We start from the raw sequence: 20,496 nt of genomic DNA on the forward strand, positions 1-20,496 counted from the left end.
CTGCTGCCCGCCTCCTCCCAGACCTACTGCCTGTTCCAAAATGATCCAGATTCCCTTCAAGTGTTTCCTCTCTCCTTGAACTCTGGGCTCCATTAAACAGTGGGGAGGAGTAAGATTAGATTAGCTGATTTGTACTTTAGATGGGAAGCTCTGGCAAAATAATGTGTCACCCTGTTCCAGGGGCATTTGCATCTTAATGGGCAATGCTCTGACCCAGAAGCAGAGAGGAAAGCCCTGGGTGGTGGTGAATATGCCATTAGTAAAAGGGTTGTAGAGTCGTGGGGACAGGATAGAGAAGGTTCAGCCCTGTCTGGGTGGTGGGTGAATTAGTGACTTTCAGACTAGGGTTTTTACAAAGATACCTGGTGGGAGACAGGAAAAGGATAAGTAGAAGAGAGTGGCCCAGGGACAACCCCCCACCCCCCCATCCTTGTTTGGAGTCCAGTAGTTTCTTACAATTTTTTTTTAATGGGGAAGATTCTGCAGTAAAACCTAAGTATGAGACCTAGTGAGCTGGATGACCAATCGTTTCTAGCTTTGAGAAGCATTAATTCCCAAATACCAGGAACTCTAGACACTAAAGAAGCAAGGCCCTGATCCCTTCAAACCCCAGAACTCTTGAGGGCAGATCTACCTGGTGAAGAAGTGCTGGGGGGGGGGGGGTGGTGAAGGGGGGAGGACAGGGAGAAGAATGAAGCCTATAAGATGCGTCCTCCCCTGCCCTGAGGGGAGGGGAGGGTGCAGTGTCGCTGCAGAGGAGGGGAAGGCAAGCCAAGGCCCAGTCAAAAAGCGGCTGGTCACCCCCAATGCGGGTGGGTTTGGACTAAGCTCTGGGGGTGCGTGTCCTCTGTATCCCCATCCACTCCCAAGCCCATATCCTTGGTCCCTGCTCCATGCCAACCTCAGGAACAGGCAGGGGTGAGCTTAGTCAGTTTATTGTCCCATGACTTCACTGACAAGCACCAGGGAGCGAACTGGGCCGCCGTCACTGGGGACACACACAGGATAGTATAACAACATCCTCCTGATGCCTGGGCTGGGCCGGAGATCACATAAGGTGCTTGGACTTCTTCTGCAGACTCTCGGTGACTGATGCTAGAATTGACTTGTCATCCTTGTCTGAAAGAGCAAAGCAAGTATTTGTCAGTGTTGCTAGGGGGAAAGGAAACTTCAAATTGCTGGACTTGCAGTTAAGGCCCCCGTCTCCCAAGGTCAGCTGAGCGTGTGGGGCCAAGAGCTGCCAGTTATTCAGAACTCAATATTTGCCAGGCATTGTGCCAGTCACTTCTGTGCACTATCTCATTTAAGCCTCAAGACAGCCCCCAAGAAGTAGATGAGAAAACAGGCTCAGAGTGGTTTGCCAAGGTCACATGGCTGGACGGTGGTGGAGCCAGGGCCGTGGGCCCACGTGCTTACAACCAGAATTAAGCTGTCAGGGATTTCTCTAGCTGTGGAATGAAAGCTGGATGTCTCCCACAGTGCCTTCCCTGGCCCAGTTCTGTCACACAGTTCAGCAGCCGCCCTGGAGGCATCATCTCAGGGCCAGATACCTAGCTGAGTACTTGAGAGACAGAGCGACAGGACGTGGTCTTTCCCCGAGGAACGGGACTTACAGCAGGACACCAGAGGACCGCCGCGGAGAGTTCAGGGAGCGGCAGAGGATGAGGCTGGAAAAGTAGATGTGGGGGACAGGGGAGACAGTGTGGGGAGCCTTGCTGCTTGGGGTTTCCTCCAGAAGATCATGGGAGAGTTAGGGAGTTTAAGTAAAAGGGAGCAGGGCAGGTCAGCTCTGCATTGGGAGAAGTCCTGCTACTAGCTGTGTGGTTGTGAAAAGAGTGTGTAGGAAGAGAAAACACTTCCCCTGCACGTACACACGTTGGGTAGAGGTGTGGCACACCTGTGCAGAGGAAGGGTCTCCACTAGGTTCCGTTCCGTCCTCCCATTGGTGCTTCCCACCTGTCCTTATCCTACACCAGGAGCTTTCAATCTTGGTCGCACATCAGAATCACTTGTAAAATCTCGTAAACATAAAAATTCCTTCCAGAACCCCGCCACGGAGATTGTGCCTGGCCAGTCTGGGTTAGGCCCGATCACCAGTATCTTTTTCAAAGGCAAGTCTAGGCCCACTAAGGGTTGCAAACTACAGTCTACCGAGGGATTGCAAACTCCCAAGCCTGGAGGCTCCAGACATGTAACAAATGACATCGAGAGGATGGGGGAGAGGCACCAAGTACCGCCCGTTGGTGAAATGTTTACACCACCTGTTGGCAGAGTAAATGAAAAAATGCACCTCTGCGCCTCTGGCCCAGATGGGATGCAGGGCCGCCTCCCCGCCCCCAGGCGGGCTCTGCGGGTGCCCTCACCGTAGACCGTGAGCGCGCAGCTGCTGCGGTCCTTGCCCAGCTCGTTCTCCACCAGCACGCTGTACTCCCCGCTGTCCTTGAGCGTGCAGGTGGGGATGACGATCGTGCACACCCCGCTGGTGGAGTTGTACCAGAACTTGGAGTTGGCCGTGATGTTGACGTCGCCCTTGTAGAGGGTCACCGTGGGCCGCGGGTTCCCAAGGAAGGCGCACGTCATGGTGCAGTCCTGGCCGCGCAGCACCGTGTGCGGCTTGAGCGGGATCAGGAAGCGCGGTGCGTGGCGCCAGTCCTTCTGCTCGTACGGCTTCAGCTTGGCGCTCAGGTCCTCGACTGCGCGGGCGGGACGCGGTGGGCTGTGAGCGCGCCTGGGACCCCGGCCGATGCCCGCCCGCTGAGAGCTCGAAGGCTCCCCAGAGCCCCCCCCCCCCCCCCCCCCCCCCCGGCCCGGGCTACATTCCCACGCGCTCTCAGCTTTGGGGCCCCCACCTTACGCCGGCACCCCAGGTTCCATTCGGCCACCCTCCCACTCCCTTGTCATTCCAGGGCTCCACTATCAAAACCCAGTGCGTGGGATTTCACGCTTTTCCAGACCCAGGGGTCCTAACTTCTTTCCAGCTGCCAGCTTCCTGGCCGAGCTGTTAACTCCCATCCGAGCTTTTCCAGCATCAGGTCAGCCTCCGTGGTCTCTGCTAGTCTCCATTTAGCTCTTCATTTCCAGTTTCCTGACGCTATCTCCACCCCTAGCCCCTTCCCTCCAGGGTTCCTGGACATCATCCCCAGCCCTCATCCCCGTGACCCATTGGCTCAGGGGACCACGTCTCAGCTCTAAACAGCCGGCCCGTCCCTGTCATCCCCGTCCCCAAGGGCACCCCCACCTCCACTGTCATCCCCACCCCCAAGGGCGCCCCCCACCTCCACCCCCTCAGAGTACGTACAAGGTAGTTCCTCCTCTAGGCTTCTGGATCACTACTTCTCTTCCCAGCATCCCTGACGTTAGCCTTTTCCGCCTCAGTGGTTCTCAGATTTTACCTCAAACCCCGGTACCCCTGGCAATCCCCATGTCATCCCTGCCATCAGGGATATAACCCAAACCCCGGAGTTTCCTGACTCACTCTTGTCCTTGACGATGAGCCAGGTATCCTTGGAGTCGAGTGGGTCACTGTCACCAATTTCGTTCCGGGCCACTACTCGGAAGTAGTACTTCCTGCCAGGGAGTAACCCAGTCACCGTGTACTTGTTGCTGAAGACGCGCTCCGCTGCTGTGAACCAGGTGGGGCTGCTGGCATCCCGCTTCATGATGACATAGTGGGCCTCACTATCCTCCTGCACGTCAGGGCTGTGGTTCCAGGTCAGAGTCACTGTGTTGGGGACCTCCTCAAACAGCTGTAGGTTTGTGGGCGGCCGCGGAAAATCTGGAACAACCACAAGGTCCAACAGCCACCCTTGGGGGCCTGAAGAATTATGCCCCACCACAGCCACCTGCCAAGCCCCATGGAAGATGAGACGGGGAATGTCCCTTCTTTGAGTCTCAGGCCGCTGGTATTTTTTGGAGTCAGAAAGAACTATTTCTGCGGCATAGCTCTGCCATTTACCAGCCCTGTGAACTTGGGCAAGTTACTGATCTTTTTTTGAGACCTGTTTCCTCGTTTGCAGAATAGGGCTCACAATAACTATCACAGAAGTGCTGAGTGAAGTGCTTGGCACATAGTAACTATTCAATAAAAGTTTATCCCTTCATCCCTTGGGAGTTTAAGGCTTTATTATAAAGCTTCTAGCCCTCACTACTGTGAGGCCACTGCAATTATTAATGGACTCATTTCCATCTATCCCTCCTGATTCCCACTCATTTTCTGCTCTCTCTCTGCCATCCATCTTCTGCAAATGCCTCAAAGCTCATCAGATATGCGTGCGGAAACTGAAACAAGGATTTGGTCCTAGTTCAATGCCTCTAGGGCTTCAGGGCATTGAGAAAAAGCGGAAAGAAACCTCCCCATTAAGGCAAAGGCCAATAAAGTCTTGTTTTGTGGTGCCAGACAAGACTTCACTACCTTAAGGCCTGGCTTGGCAGTGATAGGAACTCGAGCAGCAGTGGGGAGTTATATTTTGGAGTGTGTGCAAGGATACCTCCCCAAGGCCTCTGCCTACTGTCATACCTGCCACACGCACGTGGATGTCATAGGATGCCTCTCCAAACTCATTCTGGAGCAAGATGCGGTACACCCCTGAATCAGAGCGCTTGGTGCTGTTGATGAGGAACTGAGAATGGTTTTTGCCCTTGGTGATGGTTTCCCTGCCCTTGGTGGGGATGCCGTCTTTCTGCCAGATCACGTTAGGTGGTGGTGAGCCCTGTGTGGTGACAGGAGATGGCACTGGGGTCACCCAGGTGATATTTGGGGCTCCCACTGTTGAGAAGTCTCCTGCCAGGCTCTAGTGCCAGGGTTCTGGCGAGGGGCCGAGACAGAGACTCTGATAGCTACAGCAGCCATCTTGGTGGGCATCTGGGGGCCAGGATCTGGAACAACTCACAGAGAAGGCAGCATGGATGCAGAGGGCTGTCCCAGCACGAACCACCATGTGACTCTTCAGTCGGGCACTGAGGTCAAACTTGGGGGCAGCTGAGAGGGAAGAGACCAAGGTGGGGCCGTGGACCTCTCTCTCTCTGGAAGACTCAGCTTTAGACCTCCCCATCCAGAGCCTTTCCCAACCTCTCCTCCATGCTCTTGTTAGAGCCCATACAGACCATTAGCAGCCCCAACACTGTGAAGCATTTATTTGTCCCTCGTCTGTCTTCCCCTATTAGTATGTAGGACTCTAGGGCAGGTCCTGTGTCTTAGTTGTTTCTGTATTTCCAACACCCCTCTTGGCACACAGCAGATACTATTCAGCATACGATGAGTGGGGTTTTTTTGGTGGGGGCGGGTCACGCCTGGCTCTGTCCAGGCACAAGTATGGACGACTTCTTGCCCATAGCATCACCCAGTTTTCCCCTGTGGGATGAGGTCCTAGGGAGGAAGGTATGGAGCTGGGATGTTGAGGCCTAAACCCCAGCTCTCTCTGCGTCCTCACCTGGTGGTGGCATGGCACGAACCCCCTCATCCAGTTCCACAGGCTCCCCAACCCCAGCCTCATTCACAGCCCGGATTCGGAAGAAGTATTTCTGCCTCTCGGTGAGGCCTCCCACTGTGTAGCAGGTGCCTGAGATGGGGATCTTTGTGCACTTGGACCACTCCTTAGTGTCTTCAGCCCGCATCTCAAGGATGTAGCCAGAAGGTGGGTCTCCCTCTGCAGGCTCCCGCCAGGCCAGGGAGATACTGGAGTTGGAGGAATCAGACACGTGCAGACCCTGCACCAGGCCTGGGGGCTCTGGGTGGCAGAGACATCCAGTCAGCCTCCCAACTCATCCGTACTCATCCCCGTGCCCCTTCCCACACCCGGTACCCCTAAAACCTAGCTGTCAGCACTTCTTCCTCTGACACCCAGTTCACACCTTCAAGGCCAACCTTGCGCACTCAACAACCTCCAAGTTCAATTCTCTCGCCGGCTCAACACTTTCACCCTTGAAGTCACTACCCTCCAAATTCAACATACCCTACAGCCTCAATTTCCTTCTATTCTATTTTTTTTAAGGTTATTTATTTCGAGAGAGACAGAGACAGCGAGAGCAGGGGGAAGGCAGAGAGAGAGAATCCCAAACAGGCCCCGCGCTGTCAGCCGTGGGACCCCACGCGGGGCTCGAACTTATGAACCGCGAGATCATGACCCGAGCCCAAACCGAGAGTCAGTCACTCAACTGACGGAGCCACCCAGGCGCCCCATCAGTTTCCTTGTGTTCTAAACTCCGCCCTAATTTAGCCCAACCATCTCCACCGCCTCCATTCGTGTGCGGTACCCCCATCTCATCTCCCAAACTCAGCCCCCTCCCGACCATCCACACTATACTATCCCCCTACCCAATCCTCAGACCTGCCTCTATCACCTCGCCTAACCAGAAATGCTCAAAGTTTGATAACTTTTTTCCCACCCTGCCCAATCTTTATTTGTTGGTTTTCTCTCATGTGTGAATCCTGTCCCTCTATTAGGCTGGCAGCTCCCACAGAGTGGAGACTGTGTGGAGGGGTCATCCTGTTAGGCTTTCCCAGAGAAGAAGTCGGCTGTCTACCTTGCATCAGATAATTCTACTACGTGCTGGGGTTTGGCACCCCATACTCACTGACGGGGTCCTTGGCTACCACTGAGTTGGATGCCATACTGGGCTGTCCAGGGCCTGCCTTATTCACAGCTATAACTCGGAATTCATATTCTGTGTCTTCCAGGAGACCATCCACAGTGCACTTGGTATCTGAAATGGGAGTTTGAGGGGTCCTGAGGCCAGGGGGTCCATGAGATGGGAGACCATAGGGTGAGAGGGCATGGATTAGGGGGTGGCGGGATGCTATGAAAATCCTCAAAGGAGTTGGGGAACAGAGTATGTTCAGGGCAGCAGAAGTACACAGGTCCACCCAGCAAAGCCTCTCTTGGTTCTCCTGGGCCTCTCTCCCTAGGACCTCACCTTGGATGGGGTCCTTGTTGACCGGCACCCAGAGGCTACTGCCTTTCTTCCTCCGCTCCACAATGTAGCCGAGCACTGGGGCTCCCCCATCCTGGGTAGGGGCATTCCATGTGATGGTCATGCTGTCTTTGGTCACATCAGTCACTTGAGGCTGGGAGGCAAGACCAGGGGGCTCTGTGGGAGACAGAGGGCAGAGGTTAGGAGGGGGAGCATGTAGACATTTCCCACCCCATGTTGATCTCTGGCTCCCTCCTTAAAAAAACAAAACAAAACAAAACACCTTAAACCAATGATTCTTAACTAATGTCTGGGTTTTACCTCCAGAGAGTTTAATGTAATTGGCCTGGGGGGTGGAAGCCAGGCATGAGCATGTGTTTAAAGACATCAGGTGATTCTGTGGAGCCCAGATTGAGAATCGCCAACTTGGTTCTTTCGACCCTTGTCATCCCCAAAGCCACAGTTCCTAATGTACCGTCTTGACACATGGACACATGGAGACTAGTTGGGAGGGGTGTCGCCAGAGGTTAATTAGCTTTCATAATTCAAATACCCATGTTGTCAAGGGGCTTCTTTGGGGGAAAAGTTAGAACAGGTTCAAGGTTATCTCTAAAGTAACACTACTCTCACTTGAATTTGGGGTGATTTCTGGAATGGAGGAACAAGTGGAGTCATTTCCCTGCAATTGAATGCAGTTCTGGACATACACACGGGGGGTGTCTTGTGCATGTGATCTGACTGGGAAAAGTAGAGAATTCCTACCCAAGATAATGTTCTGCTCATACTCCGGATTCCATCTGTCTCATCGGATAGCCACAGAGGTGACCCCACAGAATTCCCCACAGACTAGCCTCCCTCACTGGCCGAAGGCCTCCATCCCGACCCTTGAATTCCCCACTGAGCATAGGGCTATCTCACTGACCAATGGGATTTCCTGCAAACACTTCATCTGTTTCCAGAGGGTCGCTCACTCCTTCTGAATTAACCGCCAGGATACGAAACTGGTAGGCTTTTCCCTCTTCTACCTTGTTGGTGGCAAATTTCGTGAGTTTGCTGTCCACTTCGCCTATCTTAATCCAGGACTTCTTGCCAACCATCCTCCGTTCCACTATGAACTGGGTCACAGGCCGCCCACCGTTGTCTTTGGGGGCCTTCCACTTCATGTGCACACAATTACCCGAGAGTTCCAGAAATTCCACCCGGCCCTGGGGAGGTTTCGGACGGTCTGAGGACAGAAGAGAGCATCACAACAGGGACCAGGAAGGCTTTATCCCACTTGCCAGAGGTCCACCAAACTGGGGCATAGATTTCCCTCGCCCTTCTCTGTGTTCGCTGTGCCTCCTTGTAAGACTTGCCCAAAGGGTTTGATCTTTGGCCACCTGAGACTCTCACTTGCCTAGGAATAGGTGGACTGGGGACCTGGGGAGCCCCTGTCTCAGCTGATTCACCCCTTGTCCCCTTCCACACAAGATCTCCCCCTCCTCGCAGCTTCCAGAACTCCAGTGCTTTGTGATATTATAGTTTATCTTATGTTATTACACGTTGGCCAGTTTTCATCCCTTTTGGGTTGAGAAACAGCTGGAATACTTCCATCCCTGTATCCTCAGAGCCGAGAACACAGAAGAGAACCCAAACCTCCTCACTCCACAGCTTGATGGCATGGGCGTGTGTGTGTGTGTGTGTGTGTGTGTGTGTGTGTGTTGCATGTTGACCATGAGCTCACTAAGGTCAGCTCCTCATCTCTTGTATTCCAACCCATCCCCAACCCCATTCCTACCCCCTTCCATCTTTCCAGCTTCATTTTGTCCTCAACCCCATTCACCCACCCTCACTTCATGTCACTTCCAACCCCAAAACTCCCGCACCAACCCCGCTTCTATCCCTAAATGCCCCTCTTTCACTTCATTTCTACCTTATTTCCAACCATGTCCTCATCTCCAAGTCAGTAACACTGGAAGGTCTGCTATGTGCTGTGCATCCTGCTATGTGCTTTAAATTCACTTGAAATAGATACTAAAAACAAAACTCCTGACACAACAACAACAAAAACCAAAACCAGCCCCAAATCACCCCATGGCAAATGAGAAACGGAGGCTTCAATAGGTTCATCCGCTTGCCCAAGGCCACCTAGTGAGGAACTTAGAAAGCGGGCTTCTGGTGCAAAGCCAGCACTCAGATGCCATTCTCAACCCCCAACTCCAGCTCCCATCCCCAGCCTGCCTCCCGCCCTGAGCGCAGAGCAGCAGATGCCCTCAGCTCAGCCCAGCGGGGGGCCAGCCCTCACCCAGCACGCTGAGGTGCAGAGTGGCTGTGGCTGTGCCGTAGTCATTCTTGAGCTTGAGCAGAACGAGGCCACTGTCCTCACGCACGCACTTGGAGATGGTGAGCAGCGCCTGGTCTTCCCCGCGCTCCATGGACACACGTTCCTCTTCTGTCACTTCCATGCCGTCCTTGTACCACGTCACTTTGGGCAGCGGCTTCGCCCGGAAGGGCACCTTGATGTTTGCCGTGTGGCCCACCTTCACAGTCACGGGGTGCGCGGCCAGCGCCTCCAGCACCGACGGGTCGATGGTAGGTGGATCTGCGGGGTCGGGGGGGGGGGGGGGGGCGGCGGTAGGGCAGGCTCGCCCGGTAGGAGGAGTGGGGGGTGGGGCGATGAGGGGTGGAGGAGATCCCATGGGGGTGGGGGAGGAGCCCTGAGCACGTGGGCTGGCCCGGAGGGGTTGAGTCTTGCCTACTGAGGGCAGCGACCTTACCTGCAATGAATACGGAGGCCTCGCTCTCTGCGCCCTTGGCCCGGAAGGTGTACTTGCCCTCGTGCTCCGGGCCCATATTGGGGAAGATGAGCTTGTGCACTGCACCCTGCTTCACGATCTGCACGCCGGGCAAGTCCGTGATCTGGGGGGGCGAGGGGCAAGGGGCGGCCATGAGTTCGAATGTATGGCCAGTCCACCCCTTCCTCCTTGGCCCCCTTCTCTAGCCCTTGCCTCGGACCTCCTTGCCATCCTTCAGCCACACGCCCTCCACCTTCTCGTCGTTCAGCACCACGCACAGTTCAGCTGGGCTCCCGGTGGCCGCATGCACGTCGGACATCCCGCTCTTCACTGTGGCCAGACGCTCTGGGGGAGAAAGGGAGCAGGTGCCGGGTGAAAGGAACTCACGTGAAAATGGCTGGTGGTGATGGCCATGGGAAGGGGCTGGGGTGCCATGTCTGTCAAAATAATTTATGATGAGCAGGAGATTTGGAAATGGTCAATGGGCGATAGGAGAATGGTCAGGGAGGGAACTGGAGCAAGTAGGTGGGAGGTTGGGGAAAAGTCCAATTAGCATTGGGAAATGGTTAATGGGGGCCTGCTCATCGGAAGATGGTCACTGGGGACTTGGGATGCTCAGTTGAAGAAGGAGAATAGATGGTGGGAGTGTAGATGGGTAGAGGAGTTGGGATGGTTAGTTGGGGTTATGCTAGACTGTGGGATGCCCAGGGTTTTTAGGAGTTGAGGGTGGTCAGGGTCAGTGGGGACCGATCAGGATTAGTGAGCAGGGGCTGGTCAAGGTCAAGGAGGATCGGATGATCAGGGCTGCTGGGGATGGTCAGAGTCTGGAAGTGAAGGATGGATAAAGTCAAGGGATTTTGGATAGGGTTCCAGACATGGGGTATGACCAGGGTCTAGGAGGTAAAGATGTTCAGGGCCTGGGAGGTCAGAGAGGGTCAGAATTTGGTAGATGGGGGTGATTAGACTGGGAAGTAGAAACTGACCATGATTTGAGGAGGCTGGAGTCAGTAGGGGGCTGATCAGTGTCCATGGCAGGGAACCGCCAGGACTGGGGGGATTGGTCAGTGGGAGCTGACAGGGTGAGCACGTACCCTCCACGGTGACCAAGGCAGTACTGTAGTATTCAGTGGGGTCTCCGTCCTGCATGGCCACCACGGTGTACTCGCCACTGTCACTGAGCTGTGCGTCCTCAATGACCAGCTCTGCTCGCTTGCCCTCATGGCTCATGCTGTACTTGGTGCTGCGCTCCAGCAGCTGCCCATCCTTCTTCCAGTACAACGTCACGTCCTTGGAGGTCAGCTCACACTCAAGGCATGCACGGCTCCTCTCTTTCACACGTACGTTCTTTAGGGTTCTCACAAACTTGATGGGGATGCCTGTGGACAGATAGACTGGGATCTGCATCCAACCCCCTACATCCCTTTCTGCAGCTACATGCTGCCCTACTCCTCTTTTTGGTCCCAGAAACACAGGGACTTGTGGCATTGAATGTGTTTGTGTGCAACACGTGACCCACAGAGGTAACTGGCAGAGAGAGTCCCAGCTCTGCCCCTTACTTGCTAGCTGACTGTATGCAATGCATTCACTCTCTGAGTCTCAGTTTCTTCATATGTAAAATGGGATAACAGTTTACCCCCTCACAGCACTGCAGTCAGTATCTCTAGTGGCCCTTTGGAACTCCAGCCATAATTGCATTGTCTTTCTGGTGTCTGGGCCTTTATACACCTGCTGTTCCCTCTGCTGAGAATTTCCTGTCTTCATCCCCATTTGCTGAAATATGAACTCCTTTTGGTTCTTGGTAAAACTTGGCCATCACCTCATCACATCCTTTCTGACATCACTAAGTGGTGCTCCTTCTTTGGGTGCCCACAGCCTCTGTGTCTCCCACCACCACAGCCATGATGATTCCACGTTACAGGAGTCAAGTGCGGTTCCCACGTGTGACATGCCTCACGTGTAACTCTCCAAACGAATTCTGATGTAGGAATGCAAGTGGTTAACAGTGATGTGCTATAACATAAGGTTAGAGCCGGAAAGGCTAATAATTTCCTGACCCATGATCCCCCCAGCTGGTAATAAGACCCCAGTCTTGACTCTCTGCTTAAGAACTTATGTTCCAAGTCCATTTGGTGCCTCCCCCACTACACTAGGAGTTAGTGGAGGAGAGAACCCTCTGTCTTTCTAGAACCCATCACAGGGCTTTGCAAGGAGAGATGGATGGATGGATGGATGGATGGGTGGATGGGTGGATAGATGGATGGCTGCCCGCATGGAGGTGGCTGTGGCATGAGGCCCACCCCTCAAGCTCTGGCCCAACCACTCACGGTCAATAGTGAGCTGGGCTTTCTGTACCAGGTCCCCCGCCTCAGCAGAGAACTCGCCGGCATCGCTGAGTCTGGCATCCTTAATTTTAAGTGTGTGGGTCAGACCATCCTCAGACACTGTGATTTCATACTTTTCATCCCTCTTCAGCTCCTTCCCATTGAACTTCCACACAAAGTTGGGCACTTTCTTGGAGAGGCGGATCTCAAAAACAGCTGTCTGGCGCTCTGTCACCTTCATTGGTGTCATCTCTCCCAAGAACTTCAGCGGCTCATCTGTGGAAGAGTAGGAGGGGCAGTCGTTGGGCTGCAGCCCTGGTCCCTCCTGAGGGGTGGGGTGACGGAGGGGACATGAAGACTCAGGGGTCACTGGCCTCCTGTAGCCCACAACTGGGGAAAGCATCCTTCCTTTCGGTCTGCTTGTGAATCCTGGAGTCCCCTCCCATGATGGTCATATGGTCTCCTCCCCAGTAACGTTAACACAGCAATTTTAAAAGGCACCTATGTAGTTTCAGATATGTGCCAGGCACTCTTCCAGCCAGTGTGCACATAGGATGCATCTAATTACCATATAGATAGATTTTACTATGATTTCTCATTTTACATATGGGGAAACTGAGGCAAACAGAAGTGAAATAACTTGTCCCAAATCACAAGCTTCTAAGCGACAGAAGCTGGGATCTGAACCCCAGCAGTCTAACTCTGGAGACTGTGTACTTAACCATGATGCTACCCTGCCCCATGGCACTTACTGTCTCATTCTCTCCCTTGTGCCCCATGTTTCCCTCCTCCGTTAATGTCCATCCCCATGCAGTCCTCTCCTGCATGGCCCCACCGTCCTCTCTCCCACATCCCTGGCAATTCCTCCCCTGATCTGACTGCATCCTCCTTGTTCCCCCTCATGCCCACATTCATACCCAGCACTGTGAGCTCTGCTCTCATCTTCTTGTCACCCACGGACAGGCTGTAGGTTCCTGCGTCGTTCATGTTCACATTGGTAATAACCAGCATGTACTTGGTGCCTATCTGCTTCACATCATACTTGCCTAGGGAGTACTGGATCCTCAGTGGCTCATTATCCTGTCTCATGAAATGGGTAGAAAAGCTGAGGGAGGAGTTTAGGAGGAGGCTTCCAGAGGTCCCCATTCCCCAAGGCCAGCCTGAGCTGGAGGGTACGACGTCTGCCTCTCTAAGATCCTCAGACACACCAGAGGCCCCCGAGATCTCTTTAGCCACATCATCTAGCTAAGCGGGACCCTGGGTCCCTGCCTCCCTTGAGACCTGAACTCTTAATGTTATCTTCAGGACTACCTAACTCATCCTTTTCAGATGGGTAAACTGAGGCATGGAGAAAGGAAAGTAAGTATCTCAAATCAAACAGCAAAGTGATGAAACAGCTAAGAATAGAGCCCAGCTCCCAGTCAGTTTCAATCATCCCAGGAGGCATCATCCTCTTGCTGGAATAGAAGAGGGACCTGGTTGACGGATAATGAGAGTGTCTGTGAAGGGAGGAGGTGCAGAGAGGAAATGATATTGCCAGGGCAAGCCCTGCCTAGGTGTCCCCTCCCCACCTTCATCCATATCATCTTGACATTGGGGTCCTTCAGCTCCACGATGCAGTCAAAGATCACAGTGGTGTCAATCTTGGTCTCTATGTCTTCCAGGGGCTTCAGAATCCGGACGGTCTGTGAGATTGTGATAATAAAATGGTGGGTGTCAGGGACATCTGGGGCCTGCCCAGTCTGTTAACCCAATTCTGGAGGAGCTCCTTAAAGTTTTGGGGAGAAATGACTAGGCTGATTGGACAGCTGTGCCTCCCCCAACCTCCTGCCACTACCCGCCTGCAAGATTTAGGGGCAGACAGATATGATGGACCATGAGAAACGAACTCCATTCATGGAACAGTCACCATGGACCATGAGAAAGGAACTCCATTCATGGAACAGTCACCATGTACCTGGACCCATTACCTAAGTCCTCTAATTCCAGTGTAGATGCTCAATAATTGTGAGTCGGTTGAGTGAATGCATGATGACAACACAAAAACATATGAAAGAGGAAAGTAGAAATTTCATTTTGCAAATGAGCAACTGAGGGGCAGTTCACACGGTTAACAAGGCAGTAGAAGTGGGACTTGAACCCAGGTCTATCCTACTCCAAAGTCTATGCAAACACATTTGGGGGTAGTGGGGAGAGAAGTAGAGATCCTTTCTTGCTCTTGCCTTTGAGCATGTGTGGACAGGGTGGAGAGACCTTGCCACTGGGAGACACACAGGCACCAGCACTTTCGGAGAGACCCAGACCCCTGCCTGCAGACCCCTGCCCCTCTATGGTCACTGACCTCCACCTCCACTTTCTTCATCTCTTTGAGCTTCTTGAGCAGCCCCCGGAAATCAGTGAAACCATACTCCATGCAGACCTTCTCAAAGTCCTTCTTGGGTACCTTGGACAAAATCTCCAGCATCTCTTTCTCACCTATCCCCTTCTTCTGCTTCTTCTTGGGAGCAGGGAGTCCCCTGGGAGGGGGTGGGTACCAAGCATGGGCTCAGCACCTCCCTCTGAAGGCAGAGGGAGGCTCTCCTAACCTTGAGATTCCCTTCCCCAATTCATGGGTTCTTGGAGCCTGGGCCATTAACCCAGGGCCCCAAAGGCCTTTGAGAAGTTCTGGCCTGGAGGGTGGAGGGACAGTACCCTGGGGAGAGGAGACTCCCAGCCTCACCTCTTCTTCAACATCTTTTTGAAATCCATTTTTTCATGACCTGAAGACAGGAAAGGGGACAGGGTCAGGCAGAGGAGTCTGATCCCTACAAAGAAAGACCAGGAAGAGGGAGCTGGCTCACCTTCTGTCACCAGCAAGGACACAGTGTAGATGGCATCTGCATGGTCATTGCTTGCAATGCACTTGTAGTTGTCAGAGTCATCGGAGGTCAGTGGCTCCAGCTGGATCAGAGTCAAGCCATTAGTGGGGGAGTGAGGAGGACCCCAGGGAGACTTTCTGTGAGGAGGGAAAGGAGGGCATTTTTGGGGGGGAGGGGGAGTGGGACTGAGTGTGGGTATATGTGTGGAGGACTGAGCAGCCTCTATGATGTGGAGGTTCCAGGTAGCCATCAGTGTGAGTGTGTGTGTTTGTAGCCTGATTCTTCACAGGATTCTCCCTCTTGGCTGTGAGCTAGACGACAGGGATTTCCTCTGAGTTGTAACTGTGTGCAGTTTCTGCCACTAGGCTGAGTGTTCCTTCCTTTAACACATATTTACTCCTTGGTACAGGTGCCAGACTGAGCCTGAGGAAACCGGTGAATTAGGCTGAGGAAACCGGTGAATGGTGGTATCTGCAACATGGCACTCACAGCCCAGTGGGGTCTCAGAATGAATGAATTTGTGTAAGGGGTGGCCAGTAGGGGGACCTTGGGGCAGCCTGTGTGTACTATGTGGGGCTAAGGGTCCAGTAATGGGGCCACTGGGAGAAGGAACGTTCTGTATGGTGGGGAGAGGGGAGGCTTTTTGCCCTTCACAATGGTATGTCCTCGCAGGACCAATTGGGACACGTTTCCCTATGACCCATCTCTCCTTTTCCTCAAGGGTCTGGAACCAGAGGTTGCAGAAGCTGGTTAGATCTAAGGATGATCAGCCCTTGGCCAGAGTCTTCTAGAAGTGTCCCCTGAAGAGCCCAGGAACCCTGACCTTCACCCCTTCGCTAGGATCAGTTCCTCCCTTGGTGCCTGGCCACCCCGATTTAACCTGGTTCCACCCACTACGGCCACGTCCCCTTCTAGCCACGCCCATAGCCTTGGCCTCCCTTCCCTTTTGGCTCTCTCACCTTCTGGAAGAGATGGGTCTCCTGCCCCTCCTTGGCTTTGCCCTAGCTCTGCTTCGCCTCATCCCTAATTTTGGTCTCCTGCCCACCCTAGCAACACCCCAGCTCCTGATTCGGCCTCTCTTATCCTGCCCCTCCTCTAGGGCAACGACAGCTTCTTTCCCCATGGCCCTTCTTGGTTCGTTCAGTTGTGGCTCTCTTGTCCGTGATGGGGCCGGCGGCATGCCCTGGGGTCCCTGCCTCTGGCCTCGGCCTAACTGGCTCTCTGGCTCGGGTCCCCGCACCTTCAGCACGTGCTCCTTGTTGATGCTGTCGTAGAACATCTTGGCCGACTCCTTGATGGGGATGCCGCTCTCTCTCTTCCAGGAGATGTTGGGTTTGGGGTTCCCCTGCACCCGGGCTCGGAACACAGCTTTATCCCCTGCAGTGGGCACGGGACACAAGTTCACCTCTTAGCCTCCAGGTCGGACCTTCGGACCCTGCCTCCTCCCAGGGGTCTCATGTCCACCCTGGCAGGGGAGCGCCCCTGGGCCTGGAGCCGCCAGTGTTTGCATTACTGGGGGACAGTGGGGTCGTGGTGCTGATTGGGGCACCGGGAGAAGAACAGAAAGCAGCCAGGGGCTTGGGGACACACGGGGAGCGACACACCCTCGGGCGCGGTGACCGGGTGAGGCTTCTCCACGAACTCGGGGACGCTCTCGCCTGCAGGGATGTCAGTACTCCGAGTCACCAAGCTGAAGAACTCTACAGTGCTCGAGGACTTCCTTGTCACGACTTCCTCTGTGGCGACAGGCGAGAGGTCAGAATGGGCCCGAGACTGGAGGATTGACCTTTTCTTGAGGGGACGGTGGAGCATTTTAGGGCCGCGCGGGGACTTTGGCCAGAAAAAGAGGACCTTTCGTCAGTCGGTCGTTGTGTTATGGCACGTTTCAGCCACCAGGGGGAGCGACCTCCCCTTCCAGGCCTCTGGTCAATCACGTTTATCGGGCCACGTTACCGGGTCCCAATTGTTTTCTTTTTCTTTTTCTTTTTTCCCAACCTTTTTCTTTTTTAAAGAGGAGATTTATTTTGATGGGGGTTTCTTGGCCTCTTGGGCTTCTCTCCTGGAAATCCTAGTCCCCCAGCAGCCTTAAGAGGGGCCCGGTGGCTTAGTTGAATTCTGCTGCCTGCCTTCCCCCAGCCCTCCTGCGGTTTAGCATTCATTGCTATGGGAGCAGCAGTGATTCTTGAGCGAGGGACAGGAGACATTCCCAGCCCAGAGGGGCTATGGGTGGGAATCTCCTTATCTGAGAGAGCATATTCAATGCAGTAATGCCATTTTATGTTTGGAAAATGAAAAGTTTTTTCAGTGTAAACTACAGACCGTCTTGGTGGCTAGTGAGCTGACAGTTAAAAACAATTTCTCTGATTCACAGAGCGTGTTCCTTTCGTCAGGAACCGTGCTAAACACAGTTCGGAGGTTATGTTATTTAATCCTCACAATACTCCAGCGAAGTAGGTGCTTTTATTATCCCCACTGGCCTGAAGGACTGAGATGAGAAAAACGTGTTCCGACGCACTTTTAAGTAGCCATCAGAAGGGTCAAACAAGCAGCGTGCAGGCTGCCCGTAATCTGCAGATGTTTAATGTCTACAATGGTCAAACAAAAAGTAGCCCTACATCTAAAAAATGAGAGATTTCACATAAAAATTCACATTTCTGGATTCTCAACATGGAGCTCATACCCCCCATATGGCAATGATCGGGGGCAGTGAATAGCGGCTGCCCCTTGAGGTGGGGGATGTCCTCGGCAGTTCACTTCGGTCTTTTTTTCTGCATTTATATTCCGTGCCTGGACCCTGCTGGCCAGTGGTTTTAAACTCTGGCTACATGCTAGAATCTCTGGAGAGCTTGAAAAACAAATACACACACACACACATACACACATACCCATACACCTGATTTAGCAGCTGGGTGAGACTTACGTATCGCTATTTTTTTTTCATTCCCCTTCCTTGCTCCCTGCTACACTAAGCCAATCGAATATGCAGCCGGGCTTGAGAATCACTGCTATCATCACGTAAGTTTGCAACTTCTGGTCTTGAGCCCCAGCTGTTCCACTTGCCTGGCCTCACTGACCAGGAGGGGTTGGGATAGAGTGTTCATCTGGCCCTGACCTCTGTGCACGAGGACTTTGAGGGACTCTGTCCCTCCAGGACTTTGAGGGAGGGGGCAGTGACTGGGAGGGGATATTGGATACTTTGGCCTCTGGCCATCTTGTAATCTCTTTTCACTAGAGACATGACTGAAACAATCTGTTCTGCTCTGAGACCATTCCTCAGCTTTCGCTTGGATCTGTTTTCCCCCAAGTCCGGTCCTCAAGGGTTGAGAGCCTGGAAGCTTAGGTCACTTGTTTATGTCTTCATCCTCTCCACTGGCAGCTCCAAATCTCCTATTTCTGAAGTGGAGCAGGGTCAGCATTACTCACATCTAGATAAGGTCGCTACTTCCCTAGCTTCCTCCATGTCTGAAATTCTGCCATCAGAGATACATCCATTTGCTTCGGGCTCTGATCTCCTCAAGCAATTAAGTTCATCAATCACTCACACACATGCATGTGACTGACTTTCCTAAGCTGTTTTCCTGGAGATCGGATCTATGGGTAAGCATCCCACTGGCTGAAGCTTTATCAAAGTACAGATTAGAAGCACAGGTTAGGAGAGGGTTGTCCTTTGCATATTAGGCTCCTGAGGGGCCCAGAACTCATAACGGCTGAGCGCCCACCCCCGCCCCTCGCCCCGTTGCCGCCCAGAGGCTGGATGTGGAGAAAGAAAGGCTGCCCTTTCCCGATTGCCCCTCCCATCCACTCTACTTGCCTCCCACAATCCTGGTTGTCTGGGAGAAGGTCTGCACGTGGGTGGTGGAGCTGGAGAACTCCATGGACACGTGCTCCTGCAGCATCTGCTCGTGGTGAATGGTCGTCATGGTGACAGCAGGCGTGGGCACTCACCTGGGAGGACCAGGGAGAGGATGAGGCCATGAAGGAAGGGCCTAGGAGGGAGATCCAGAGTTGCTCTTCTGTGTGTGTGTGTGTGTGTGTGTGTGTGTGGCAGGGGGAAGACACGGGGCAGGTGAACACAAGGGGAGACGACTGTGCACAGGAGAGAATGAGGAGAAGTAAGGCAGCAAGCTTCTCTCCGGCCTCTCTTTTCTTCCCATTGTATCTCACCTTCCCAGGCTGGTTACAAGGACCAGTGGGCCTGTCACCCACCAAGTAATCGCAAACCATTCCAAGTTCTCAGGGGGAGAGAATGTAGGGCTGAGATTTACCCAGGGGAACTGGGGATTCGTATTCATAGCTACATGGGACTAAGGAGGCAGTGTTAGCTGTCTCCTCAGGAGGCAATGAAGTCAGACCTAAGAAGGAACTTCCTGACTAAGCCATACTACAGTGGGCCTTGGAAGGAAGCTGGGGATTTTCCTCCTGTGCCCTGGGGACCCCTGGCATCATTGGAATGCTAAGACGGATAGATGAGAGTGTGTGTCTGCAGCCCTGCTTTCACTTGTGACTCGATAAAGACAGAGGCTGAGGTTTTCTTTCATTTTTTTTTCTTTAAAAAAAAATCAGTAATTCGATCTCATCGTTAATAAGTGAAACAACATCCACATCCATATGAAGAGGCTCCCTCCCGAGCCCCCATCTCCCGGCCCTCCCCCAACACGAACCACCCGTGGTCGCTCAGCTCCTTCTGGAGCTCCTTCATGCAGAGACACGTATGTTTTTGTCCTCGTCCCCTCTTTACACTTCAGGTACACACTATTCACTATTCCGCCCTTTCTCTTTCACTGAATCCATCTTGGAGATCTCTCCGTATCGGTTCATGAGGGTTTTCCTCGTTCTAACAACTACACAGTATTTCCAAGAATGGATGTTCCTACCATTTTTGTTTAACCAGCACGGCAGTTTTCCACCTACACTTTGTGTGTGAGGAAACTGATGTCTGCAAGAAATAACCTGTCCAAGGTCACTCAGCCTGGAATCCCGGCCTCCTGATTCCCAGTCCACTGCCCTTCTGAAAAGGGCCTTGTTCTGGGCAGGAAGTTTGAGGCTAAACTTTATCTCCCCCACCCCTGTATCTCTGCCTGGCCTATTTCCACCTCTGAGTTCTGAGACGGTCACCAGCTAGACCCCAAGAGCTGACCTTTACTGCTCACCTGCTTGGTTCCACTGACCTTTGTCCCACATTCTTCCTTAAACTCTTCTTTATTTTTAATACGAAATTTATTGTCAAATTGGTTTCTATACAACACCCAGTGTTCATCCCAACAGGTGCCCTCCTCAATGCCCATCACCCACCCACCCTCCCCTCCCTCCCACCCTCCATCAACCCTCAGTTTATTCTGTTTTTAAGAGTCTCTTATGGTTTGCCTCCCTCCCTCTCTCTTTTTTTTTTTCTCCCCTTCCCCCATCGTCTTCTGTTAAGTTTCTCAGGATCCACATAAGGGTGAAAACATATGGTATCTTTCTCTGTATGACTTATTTCCAGCTTATCTCTTAACTCAGGCAAAAGACCTGCGGGGCAAAATATCCTGTGATGGAAACTGAAACAACCCCAAGCAGTAACAACTGCCTGGACAGGAGCTCTGGTGGCCCAGACCACCCAGACCAGTTTAAGCTTAACACCTACCCTGACTCACA

General features: G+C 53.2%; 1 protein-coding gene and 1 long non-coding RNA gene across 2 annotated transcripts; one reads left to right on the forward strand and one right to left on the reverse strand.

The window, feature by feature from the left end:
* Positions 1-1,048: 1,048 nt before the first annotated feature.
* IGSF22 (immunoglobulin superfamily member 22) lies at positions 1,049-18,782 on the reverse strand. The gene is made up of 22 exons (XM_058688430.1): positions 18,674-18,782; positions 16,467-16,598; positions 16,103-16,239; positions 14,845-14,944; positions 14,724-14,763; positions 14,346-14,520; positions 13,576-13,689; positions 12,922-13,084; positions 12,008-12,280; positions 10,775-11,059; positions 9,904-10,028; positions 9,666-9,807; positions 9,194-9,490; positions 7,832-8,134; positions 6,913-7,086; positions 6,574-6,702; positions 5,430-5,726; positions 4,890-4,978; positions 4,517-4,709; positions 3,476-3,775; positions 2,364-2,693; positions 1,049-1,119 (listed from the first exon to the last, which is right to left on the reverse strand). The coding sequence occupies exons 1-22, from the start codon at positions 18,780-18,782 to the stop codon at positions 1,049-1,051; spliced, it is 3,978 nt and encodes a 1,325-aa protein (XP_058544413.1).
* LOC131487582 (uncharacterized) lies at positions 9,368-16,110 on the forward strand. Its single transcript, XR_009249830.1, has 4 exons — positions 9,368-9,480; positions 9,890-10,055; positions 15,279-15,384; positions 15,584-16,110. It is a non-coding gene; the product is annotated as an uncharacterized LOC131487582 (long non-coding RNA).
* Positions 18,783-20,496: the final 1,714 nt, after the last annotated feature.

This window comes from Neofelis nebulosa, chromosome 10, assembly GCF_028018385.1.
Source record: "Neofelis nebulosa isolate mNeoNeb1 chromosome 10, mNeoNeb1.pri, whole genome shotgun sequence".
In the NCBI taxonomy this organism is placed as follows: Eukaryota; Metazoa; Chordata; class Mammalia; order Carnivora; family Felidae; genus Neofelis; species Neofelis nebulosa.

Bases quoted from the DNA above. Each gene is read 5' to 3' on its own strand.
- IGSF22 (XM_058688430.1), bottom strand. From the start codon at position 18,782: ATGACGACCATTCACCACGAGCAGATGCTGCAGGAGCACGTGTCCATG. The intron at 12,281-12,921 runs GTATGAATGTGG...ACTCTTCCACAG, and splicing joins AGCAGAGCTCACAGTGCTGG to ATGAGCCGCTGAAGTTCTTG. The intron at 3,776-4,516 runs GTATGACAGTAG...TGGTTGTTCCAG, and splicing joins CATCCACGTGCGTGTGGCAG to ATTTTCCGCGGCCGCCCACA.